At 38.5% G+C, this 12746-nt stretch overlaps 1 protein-coding gene across 1 annotated transcript in view; it reads right to left on the minus strand.

The window, feature by feature from the left end:
• Nucleotides 1-3390: 3390 nt before the first annotated feature.
• Nucleotides 3391-12746, minus strand: part of LOC122540646 (serine/threonine-protein phosphatase 2A 65 kDa regulatory subunit A beta isoform) — a 43625-nt gene continuing 34269 nt past the window's right edge. The window contains exons 9-11 of the mRNA XM_043676647.2: nucleotides 11274-11408; nucleotides 7168-7341; nucleotides 3391-3527 (exon numbers count right to left, since the gene is read on the minus strand). Of these exons, the coding sequence (XP_043532582.2) occupies nucleotides 3456-3527; nucleotides 7168-7341; nucleotides 11274-11408 (381 nt within the window). The 3' untranslated portion in view covers nucleotides 3391-3455. The remainder of the gene's footprint in view (nucleotides 3528-7167; nucleotides 7342-11273; nucleotides 11409-12746) is intronic.

The raw sequence follows: 12746 nt of genomic DNA on the forward strand, positions 1-12746 counted from the left end.
GTCATGAAGAATGTAACAGTTACAGAATTCCTATTATGTAAGCTGTTGTAGAGGTTTAACATATTAAAAGTAGTCAAATTTGTGAAATGCTTTGACAAGCTATTCCCTTTTGGGAAATATTACATTTTTAAAAAAAGTGTAATGTCAAGGCAAAATGCTTCAAGCGTTTCAAATGTTGTAACGAAGCTTTCTGTACCACCATTACACGTGGGGACACCTCCTACCATGTTCGTGGCAGGTACTCATGAGACTCAAGCCAACATTGTCCATCTCACACGCTACAGGCAAGGATGCCCTGACGCATGGTACATTGGCGAGATCAAACAGAGGCTACAGTAACGGATGAATGGACACCTCAGAACAGATCGACAGACAGGAGTGTTCCCTCCTAGTCGGAGAACACTTCAGTGGTCCGGAACATGTGACCTCGGACCTTTGGGTGACCGTCCTCCAAGGCTGACTTCGGGACAGGCAACAAGGAAAAGTGGCCAAGCAGAGGCTGATAGCCAAGTTCGGTAGCCATGGGGAGGGCCGCAACCAGGACCTTGGTTTCATGTCACGCTACAGGTGACTCCATTGCACTAAACACAGAGAGCGAGAGATTGAAAGATTGAGAGAGAGAGAGAGAGGGAGAGAGAGAGAGAGAGGGAGAGAGAGAGAGGCGAGAGAGAGAGGCGAGAGAGTGAGGCGAGAGGGAGAGCGGGAGACACGCACACTCAGACCCCCTCCGATACACTCTCTCACAGACAGTCGTAACCCCAAGCCCGTGCCCCGTGCCCCCCACACCCCCAACACACACACATATATATATATATCTAAGCTTGTGGGGTGAATTTGTACATACAGAATCACATTTTACTTTGCTCAAAAACTGCATTAATCCATGTAAGATTTTGCAAATCTGTTTTTTAGATTAGAATCAGTCTGACCATTGTGGCACAGACAGCTTCACAGGGAGCTAACACCTTCAATACCTTATTCTGGGCCGACAACGACACCAATGGTTCAAGTGCACTGGAGAATGTAACTTTTAAAAAAAGTTTTGCGATTTACATACGAAAGAACTAAAACCAACATGGTCATTCGAAAAGATGAGAGGCTTAACAATCTTGTTCTTTTTCAATACATAATTCCAGTTACATCACACTGTAAACTTTTGCTATAAATTGTGTCTTACAACCTTATTCTCCACAATCACCTGATGTAGGAGCAGCGCTTCAAAAGCTAGTGCTTCCAATTAAACCTGTTGGACCTGATGTTGTGTGATTTTTAAACTTTGTACACCCCAGTCAACACTGGCATCTCCAAATCATGTACTGAAGTATTCATTCAAGAATGCAAATTAAAACACAAATACAAAATCTATATAAACAACAAGCACTTCAGCACTGCAACAGCTCTTGCTCATAACTAAAACTTGATTTAGAAACAAAGATGTGAAGTAAGACATTGTTAAAACAGAGACTGTAATAAATATGTAACACCAGCAAGGGGCCAGAATGGTTTACTGAGTCCAAGCAAAGAAATAAGCTACTGTCATATTGTTTTCCTTGACCAAGGAGGATGAACTGGTTGAGACTAACTGAATCTACCAGTTGGAGAGAGTAATGAGAACAAAATTAGTCCTAACTCAGAAACAGTTTTTTTTCTCCCAGAGAAGCAACTCACTCCATTTTCTCACCAATTTCTATGCCCTTTTTCAAATTAAGAACATTCTGTGAGGAAATACAAGCATAAACCTATAGCTATGTACTCTACAGGTGCAGTGGACTGACATCAACAGATTTCAAAAATTGGATACTTCAGTTTATCCTTGAGGTACAAAAATATCATTTTACATTGATTCCACAGCAGTAGCATGAATTCCTAACATTTTCCAATTAGGCTAATAAGAGGTTGGAGATAAAAAAATGTTTATTGGTCGAAACAAAGTTTTTAAATATCTAAACAGGGACTTAAACAAAATCTGCTGCTCCGCCCGTCTCCCTGGTCTTGTTTACTGTTCACAAAGTGCTGATCTGTCAAGACTCCTCCTGGGCTGCCTGCAATTCGAGTTGTATAGCATGGGTTACTGCCAGTATCTATGACACATTCCACAAAGAAAGTTTGCATGTTTACTGTAAATTAACCGTAACCAAGTCTTGACAGCCAGCCAACCACTGTTCAAACATTTGTCCTATGCATGGAATTCAAATCATTAATCAGCGTGAGCTGCAATCCGAGTATCTATAGACACTGCAGGAGACACATTCAAGACCAAGGGCGATACTGAATGGACATTACTAACATTTTATGAGGAGGAATAACTTCTACAGTAAATATGTCACAGGATTCAGTTCACAAACGATGAGAAACTTTTGACTTTAAGCTGAAAATGTGCAGTCTGAAACACTTTACAAAAAGTTTTTACTGACAATGTAAAGTATAATTTATAGGACTTATTGTATAGACATTTACAAATTAACCATAATGGACATTTAGAAGGACATGTGCAAATTACATTTGGAATAACTACTCTATAGAATTGGGAGAGATTAAAAGTGGTTTTCAAGGAAAGAAAAAACACTAGGAAAAAATAGGCAAACTAACTGACAGAAAGCTAGATCATTATGAAACCTAAGTTCAATTTATTACGTTCATAATTATATCCTTCTCTTGTATAATCAGTTTAAGAGATTGGGATTGATTTAACACGGCTGCTGCTTTCATCATCCAACTCAAAAGATCATGGAAAAATTGGAAAATATAAATTTGAAATATTATGCCAGAACAAAAATCGTAAAATTCCTTTGCTCAGACAGATTCTGACCATTAATCTATTTATTTGAAAACAGGATCTACCTACCACCTTACTGACATTGTCAGGATCATTTTGGAATTGGAAGTCCAAATTAGGATTTGCATTATAAACTTATAGAGATACAACAGGCTTTAAAGAAAACATTAACTCTCGAGGGAAATTATCAAAGGTGTGGTCATCGTTGAGCTCTGTAAATGCATCAATATAGCTTGCAACCATAATTGCTGCCAAAAATATAATAGTTCATAAGTCATATACAGAAGTCAAAAATCTTCAAACTTGCAGCCAAAAGTCAAAGTTAAATAATAAATTTAAACTTGGAAAATTGTAAACTATACAAGTGTTTCTGGTTACAATCATAACAGTGCAACAGTTCATTTCTCCAAGGAGGCCAACACTTCAGTCAGTAACAGTTAGATTGTTCCCTCACAGAAAATATAATCCTTATTTCTACTCAATCAGAATTGTTGGTCTACACTATCTCTTTGAATGAAATATTTATCAAGTACCGTACCCCCATTATCACTCCATTAGCTTGAAAACGCTTCCTTTTCAGAAAATAATCTAATACCTCTTGAATGGCTTCAACCATATGTATATTAAAAACCTCCCCCTTTGTTTAATCGCAATCAAGTATCAACAGGCCTCAATTGAGCTAATACTCACCATGATCCACCAGCCATGTCATGCATAAGGAGTTCAACTTCTCATCAAAAAACTCAACACCCTAAAAAGTTTTTTAAAAAAAACATGTCAATGAAGAAACCAACAAAAAATATCACTTTGAAGCTCTTGAAGCATAGTGCATCTCTTCAGTGCTAAGCAAAATAATTAACATGCTTCACGTGTTTTTCAAACATATTCAGCATAGATTAACGAAGTTCTGGTAAAGTATTCATAATATATGCCCACACAACAACTAATCTCAGGGCACTGGCGGCTGGTCTACATTCAAAATATGGGAGGTAAAATTATTCCATTGAATTCTGCATAACAATGCAGCAGGGATTACACAAAATATACTCAACTGTGTCATTACAGTTGCTTAGGGTATATCAAATTATTTTGAATACTCTTGAATAAGTTGTTAGCACCGAAATAGTATGCAAGACTTTCATCCAAAGGGAAAGCAAATATGCCTTTGTAAACTAAAATAGCTCTCTGCTCTTCCTCAGGAAACGTGTTGCTTAGTTTTCACACAATGTACAATCATTTAAGTATCTTCTGCAATAATGCAAACCCATTAAGCTACAACAACTGCTGCCTTGCAACTGCATAGTAATTATTGCAGTAACTGCACATTCTCCCCGTGTCTGTGTGGGTTTCCTCCGGGTGCTCCGGTTTCCTCCCACAGTCCAAAGATGTGCAGGTCAGGTGAATTGGCCATGCTAAATTGCCCGTAGTGTTAGGTAAAAAGGAGTACATGTGGTATGGGTGGGTTGCGCTTCGGCGGGTGGGTGTGGACTCGTTGGGCCGAAGGGCCTGTTTCCACACTGTAAGTAATCTAATCTATATCATTGAGAACATCCAGGTCGAATGAATCCAAGAATATTATCACCACTGTACCATCATACCTAGCCTCTAAGAGATGTTTTTAATTTCTTGACTTTATCTTAAACTACTACTGAGTTATTTTGCTGCACTGCAGGATGTACAAGTCCCATATCTCTGTATCATAGTATCATATTGTTACATGATATTCAATTTCTCATTTTTTTTAAACTTTTACCCAACTAATTTTAAAACAGTTTCATATCTTGCGAGTGAGTTTAAAATCACATTGGACAGTCTAGGACTTTTCCACAGCGTGTAGCTGCACAAATTTACAATTACATTATTTTTATATGGAATCCAATTAAAATCTCCTATGGTATCCGTGCAGCTATAGTCTCACTCGTGCATGATCTGTGTCCACTAACTGTAATAGGCCACAGCATTCCACCATTGTCAAGATGTTTTGTTAAAATGTTAATACTGAACAGTTGTGATAATGAACTATAAAGCATTGCATGACGAATAGGAAGTTTTATCCAGTTCACTATCTTACTATTACACCACCTTTGAATGACAACAGGCAGCTACTTAAAATCTTAGCTATTCTTGATTATTTCCTCAGGCTGCAGAGATTACACCTTGCGGTTTGGTATGATATACAAAAATTCCCAAAAGTCTGCTTAGGTATTTGCATCTTCAGTTGACTATAAAAAACAGACTCACTGAGACATGACCTAAATTATAACTGGATGAATAAATTTTACCTACTATTCCAGGTGGAGTCGTAAGATGGCTACAGGAGGACACAATTATATTTTGTAGTCTTATCTGTTGATTGGCTATAACATGGGGCCGTGCACAATGTGGCAAACTGCCACCTTCCCTGGGATATGCTATATAGGGAGGCAGTTTATACCAAAAGATATGTAGCGTGCCCAGTGCTCAGATTTAAGATGCTGTTATGAGATGTGAAAGACCTCAACATCAACCACAGCATGTGGGCAACTCCAGCTGGAGATCAATGTAAATCGTAATGTTCGCAAAGGATAGGGTTCCACTGCGAAGATGACATGGTGTTAGAGCTCCAAACCAGATGGTAACATTGCAAACAAGTAACAGCAAAAATCATCCTGGACCAAAAAACAAACATTCAGAGGTGACAGGAGCAAATGAGATTCGATGCTGGAATCTGTACTGAAAACAAAAATTGCTGGAAATCACAGTGGGTCACACAGCATCTGTGGACAGAGAGCAAGCTAGCGCTTCAAGTCCAAAACTATCTGAGGTAGGATAATGTTTTGCAGTTACTGAAAACCAGCATCTTCCCTAATTTCTATGCATTAGTAATACTGCGATTTAACTTCAAATTGGTCCATCACAATGAGAAATTATTGCAATACCCTGCACCGAAGGTTTTGAAACTTCACAAAGCTGCAGTAATTACAGTGAACCCAAAGTTAACCTCACAATCAGACCAATTAATTGAACACATGACATATATGGTTGTCCAGTTCGTTTCACAACAAATCCTGTCTTTCTGAAAATGACTAAGATCAAATGATGCATAAGCAATTCAAGTTCAGCGCATCTGAGATTTGTCCATGCCAATCTGATATCCTAAATAAATCTACTCCCATTTGCCACCATTTGGCCCATATCTCTTAACCCTTCTCATTCATATACCCATCCAGATGCCTGTTAAATGTTGTAATTGTACTAGTCTCCACCACTCCCTCTGGCAGTTCATTCTATATACGCACCACCCTGTGCATGAAAAAGTTGCCCCTCAGGTCCCTTTTACACCTTGCTCTTCTTACCTTAAACCTATCCCCTCTGGTTTTGGATTTCCCCACCCCAGGGAAAAGACCTTATCTATTCACCCTATCCATGCCCCTCATGATTTTATAAAGCTCTACAAGGTCACCCCTCAGCCTCCGATGCTCCAGGGAAAATAGCCCCAATCTACTCAGCCTCTCCCTATAGCTCAAACCCTCCAACCCTGGCAACCTATTTGCAAATCTTTTCTGAACCCTCTCAAGTTTCACAACATCCTTCCTATAGCAGAGAGATCAGAATTGCACAGAGTACTCGAATAGTGGCCTCACCAATGTCCTGTACAGCCGCAACATGACCTCTCAACTTCTTTACTCAATGCACTGATCAATAATGGCAAGCATACCAAATGCCCTTTTCACTATCCCATCTACCTGAGACTCCACTTTCAAGGAACAATGAACCTGCACTCCAATTATTACCTTTTTAAATGAAGAGAGAGCAGAAAAAATGGAGAAGGGTAATTAGCAAGTGAAATCAAGCTTTGAGTTTCCTTAAGTTTTACTTTAAGAAAATGATTGAAATGTCACCTGCTGACTTTAGAATAACATAGCTCTATATAAAAAAGCACATATGCCACTGAAAACCACTGGAACAATAAGCCTCCAATGCTTCAGTGTGGAGGTAAAGTGTAATGACAGGCTATTTGACTATGGCCTGCACCATTAAACAAAATAAAAATGAGAGGTCTCTCAAGCGCAATAATTAGAAGCAGGATCCTTCTAAGCCCAAGATCAATTTTAGTACAGTACTGGCATCCCAACTAAGATCAGGGAGTTCCACATGCAGATCAAGTGGGTTGGTGCACTGCACGAATACACATCTATTACCAGGTCTCTTTTTGGATCAGAGGGATCAAGGTTGCACAATCACGTATAAACTCAGACCTTTCACCAAATTACACCATATCAAATGTAGATGAATGCATCCTTTTGAGAATTCAGTTAGGGAAATATTTCTAGAACACACATTCTATCATGGGAATGCATTTCAAACAACTGTTAACAGGTTACAAAAGCATTTTGAAAAAAACTACATACCAACTGTCCTGCAAGCAGAGGCATGTACTCTATTATGGCCAGGCGTACCCTCCACTTGGCATCTTCAGCTAACTCCACAATGGCTGGCAGAAGGGATTGAGATAGCTGGCGAATTCCTATTACTTCATTCACACAGTCCAGATTGGAGATGATATTCAAACGAACTTCAGGACACTAGAGACGTTAGACAGATATATTTTAGTATAAATGATAATCTGAGCAAGTTTAACAGTTCTCATCTCAAAGCTGCTAATTATAGAGAATGAAGATAGAAGACAATTTGAAATGGATGAATTGTTAAACTTTTCCTATTGTTTCTCCTCCAAGAGTTATCTAAACATTCAAATACAATGATTCCTTGAGGAAAAATATATACCTACAGCCCAAGTAGACAGCTGCTCTCAAAACAAATTCTTGAAATTAATACTTTGTTTAAAGTTAAATGTTCTGACTTACACTCACTGATGCAGCGCTTTACTGATAAAACTCATAAAACAGAATGGTTTGCAGTCTGGTTCAAAAATCAACAGTAAATCTCTGCTGCACTGAATGGGTCATAAAAACTTGTATTAGATTTGCAAAGCCTTTCCCCATTTAGGAAATATAGTCTATGCCTCTATTCTTCCTACCAAAGTGCGAAACCTCATTTTCCCACGTTGTATTGTGCATTCCTCTTTTCTGCCCCCTCCCTAGTCTGTCCAAATCCTTCTGCAGCCTAATTGCTTCCTCAACACTATCTCTCGGGTTATCTTTGTGTCATCTGCAAACTTAGCAACAATGCCCTCAGTTCCTTTGTCCAAACTATTCATGTATAACTTGAATAGTTGTGGTCCCAAAAGTGACCTTATATAAAACTGTCCAACTGCCATCATGAAAAAATCTCCTTTATCCCCACACTGTCTTCAGGCAGTCAGCCAATCCTCTATCCATGCCAGTATCTTGCCCCTAACATTATGGGCCTTATCTTATTTAGCATAGTCCAGAGCAGCGATTTGTTAAAAGGCTTTCTGGAAATCCAAATAGATGACATCCACTGGCTCTCCTGTCTAACTAGCTCATGATTTACTCAAAGAATTCTAATAGATTTATCAATCATGACCTCTCCTTGCTGAAGCCATGCTGACTCAGCCCTATCTTACCATGCAATTCCAAATGGTCCACAATCTCATCCTTAATAATGGACTCTAAAATCTTACCAACAAAGATCAGGCTACCAGCCTATAATTTCCTGTCTTCTGCCTCCCTTCCTTCTTAAACAGGGATGTTAAATGATCCATTTTCCAGTCTTCTGCAATCTTCTGACTCCAGTGATTCCTTAAAGATCACCACCAATGCCTGCACAGTCTCCTCAGCTACCTCCTTCAGAAATTTAGGGCTTGGTCCATCTGGTCCAGGCGATTTATTCACTTTCAGACCTTCCCCAGCACCTTCTCCTTCATGATGGCCACTACATCCTTGCTCCCAATTCTTAATGTTTCTTTTCTTTTGTGCTATTCCTGTCTTGCCTCAGCAGTCACAAAAGCCTTGACCTCCTCTCAGGATGTTTAGTTTTCCTTGGGATTTTTGCTGAGCTTACACCCAGAAACCGCCTTTGCTGCTCCATCATCTTCCCTGTTAAACTTCCAATCAGCTTTAGCCATCCCCTCATGCCTTTGTCGTTATCTTTACTCAACTGTAACACCATTACAGTTGATTCCAGCTTCTCCCTCTCAAACTGCAGACTGATTTCTATTATATTGTGGTGACTGTCATCTAGGAGTTCCTTCACCTTCAGCTCTGTATTCAAATCTGCCTCATTACCCATCACCAAATCCAGATCTGTCTTTTCCTGAGTAGGCTCTACCACAAGCTATGCCAGCGAAACAAAAACCTGATAGATATGAAATAATAATGCATTTTACAATTTATCATGAAGTGTCAAAATCAAATCTTTTACCAATTAGCTTGGGCACAGAAGACAAACAGTAATTGTGGTGGGGTGCTTTTCCTGACTGAAGGTCTGTGACCAGTGGTGTTTCACGAGGACCTTTTCTTTGTAATATATTATTTGGATGTGACCTGATCAGTATGTTTGCAGCAAGACAAATATTGGAGGAGTTGTGGATAGTGAGGAACGTTAACAAAGGATACAACAGGATATAGACCAGTTGTAAAGTTGGGTGGAGGAATGGCAAATGGAGTTTAATCCTGATAAATGTGAGGTGATGCAACTTGGGAAGTCAAATCCAAGAGGAAAGTATACAGGAAATGGCAGGATCCTTAACCATGTTGATATAGAGGGATCTTGGGGTGCAAATCAATAGTTCCCTGAAAGTGGCAACGCAAGTGGATATATTGGTAAAGGCAGCATACAGCATGCTTGCCTTGACCAGTGACAGCATTGAGTATAAAGTTAACAAGTCATATCGCAGTTGTAGAAGACTTTAGTTAGCCAGCATTTAGAGTATTGTGTACTGTTCTGGTTGACAGACTATATGAACGATGTGGGAGGATTTGGAGAGGGTGAAAAACATGGATTATCAGGATGCTGCCTGAATTGGAATGTAGCTGCTAATAAGGAGAGGTTGGACAAATGTGGATTCTTTTGTTGAAAGGTTCAAAGGCAGAGGGGTGACCTGATCGAAGTATATAAAATTATGAGAAGAAAGGATAGGATTGATAGTCAGAGTCTTTTCCCCAGGATGGAAATGTCAACTACTAGGGGACACAGGCTTATGGCAAAGGTTTAAAAGGAAATATGCAAGCACAGTCTTGCCCATAACACACATGGGGAGGTGGTGGAAGCAGATACAAAAGCAATGCTTAAGAAGCATTTAGACAAAACAAAATGAAGCCAGGAGTAGAGGGAGATGGACCACATGCAGGCAGATAGGATTAGTTTAGAATGCATCATGGTCATCACAGGCATGGTGGGCCGAAGAGCCGGTTTCTGTGCTGGTCTGTTCTGTTTTATCTTGCAGCTCAAATTAAGCCATTTTGAGTTATTCTTTGCAACTAATTTAAATAAATATGAATAGACAATCATCTAAAGGTTCAAATGTGGACTTTCAGTATATTGTTCCTGAACGATCAAAGCTTATTCATTATAATGTTGAATTAACAAGAACACTGAATATGTGATGTGCAAAGATCCATTAAATACTTTGCAACATGGAAAGAAAGCAATTTGAAAGATTCTTCATAAAACTAAATTGATTTGCAACCACTTGGGGCAGCATGATTTTGTAAAAACTCAGTGCAAGTCAAGGTTTAAGAAGATACATTGCATTTTAGAATAGTTTTTTTATATAAAAAAGACCTCACACATCATTTAGCAATACACAAGTTTCCACAATCTTGCAAAGCTCTGTAAAACGGATTGCATGCACGCGAGGGAGGGAAGGAGATAACTGGCTCAACACAGTTTAAAGAGCACCACTGCCATGTGTGGGGCAAAACAAGGGGGCAGGCATCCAACAATAATTGACCAGAAGCTTGTAACAGTACAACTAGAAAGAATCCATTAATAACTGTAGCTGCCCTTCAAATTCATTCAGCATAAATTAGAAAATTCTGAAATGTTACACAGGGCACAGTTACAATCAATTAGTATTATTGCTTAACAAATGCCAAATCTGTGTGTATTCCTCAACAAGATGGCATTTAGGTGGATCCAGATTGCTATCCACTTCTATCCACAAATCCAACACAGTAATTGTAATCTGGACAACACTAACCAACACAGTACATTAGAGGCTATTTTTACATTACATTGTGACAGTTTATATTATCAATCATCTTCAAATAAGTAGGTAATCCTCATCACCTTCAGTTGGGCAAAAAATACCAAGACTTTCCGGAGAGGTTTTATCATCTAGATGTACGACTACAAGTCATTCAAGTGGTTTACTTCTCTATAATTTTTCTGCAGTAAAAGACTGTCACCTTTCATTTTCACTTTAAGAATGCTTTTGAATACACAAAATTAAGTTCACCAATCATGTGCATAAAGTAGTCAACTATGAAAGCTTAGTGTACTGATGCAATGACTTTAGTTTATCTGTAATCAAATCAGTTTTAATCCAAAATTGGTCAAGTGGCTTTGTTGCACACAATGTGATAATTACCTCATCTTTGAGTTGAGCTAGAAACAGTGGAAGCAAGTGTTCAACTGTGCTGTCCTTGCCCAAGATGGTGGAGAGGCCCATAATTACTGAGGCCAAAGCTGACTTCACATGTTGGTTAGTATCAGACACAAGCTCCTGAAAAAGAAATCATATAATCAAAAACAAAATCCTAGTCAAATGGGTCACAGGCTGCATATGACCAGCAATTTGTCCTATTGGTCAAAAGCAAACTTTGTGTTTATCGCCGGAGTGGGTGGTAAGTAAATTATTTTTGCACATATACATGAACGCCAAAATATTAAATTCCAAAAATTAAAACAAATGTAACTGAATTAGTCAGTAAAGTATCCAGCTCTATTCAAAAGAATGGCAATTTTCCATTTGTAATCAAACTTTGAAACCAAAACCTGATTGAAACACAACTGATTAACTTTCAAAATTAGATGGTTGTGCTAAGTCAATTTAATTTTACTAGGTGAAACAATGATGCAGAAATCATTCGCTTTTATGGTTAAAACAGTTGCAATATGTAAAACACTGCACTTCAGAAGTTACAGCCTCTGGTGTCTCAGCCCGAAATCATGAGGATCTGAGGAATTATTCTCTTATCCTTGATTAGTTAGGAGATCCACAAACCAAACCAAAAATGAAATCTCTCGTGTTATAGCCTACAGCATTCAAGTATAGTAACGAAGCATGATAAAGGAGTGCAAGTCCTTAATATAACTGAGAATTCTATCAAAGTGCAAATCAAAATCTGGTCTGAAGGTTCTCTGAGTCTCCAATTTTAGAAATATTGAAACAGGCATCATTAACTGGCACAATATATTTCAATGCACATTATGTGTATTCTGATAGATCTCCCTAACAATGAAAAATAGCAGATCATACAATCATGTGGGAACTGTAGTGAGGACAAGTATTACACAAACACACAATTAGAGGTGGGTGGATTACTTACTGATAAGAAAATACACCGGTTTAAAATGCAGAAAGAAATGAAGATTAGCAATTATATTCTCATTTGTTAACATTTTAATTTAATTGCTTTCTCTGATTAACATCTGAAATCATGCCAAGATTTTCTATTGTTCACAAGCAACAGAACTGAAAGTCTCTAGCTTCAGGTGCTCTGAATAATCTAATATCTTAAAGGTGGCATATGGAAGAACAATGATAGTGGCCTTTCAAGACTGCTCTTAAGGATTGATGCCACGCCAATCTACTGGAACATGGGCCAATACCAATAACTTCAAAGTGAGTTTTTTGAGGAAAGAAATTTAAACAGATGAGAAGAAATTTAAGTGCAAAAGCAACTTCATTTATCTGTGAATGCATGTTAAAAACCTTGAGCTAGGTGTGCAGTTTTTGTCCACAAAAGTCAGTCATGTGGTCATGACTTCTCTTCCTTATTTGTGTCAACAATCCTATCAAATGACTAGGCCAAAATCGCGCATTTGATTTTTCAGAAGC

Source organism: Chiloscyllium plagiosum, unplaced genomic scaffold, assembly GCF_037043375.1.
Source record: "Chiloscyllium plagiosum isolate Xiang-an unplaced genomic scaffold, Cpla_swu_hap1 HiC_scaffold_29, whole genome shotgun sequence".
NCBI classification, from domain to species: Eukaryota; Metazoa; Chordata; class Chondrichthyes; order Orectolobiformes; family Hemiscylliidae; genus Chiloscyllium; species Chiloscyllium plagiosum.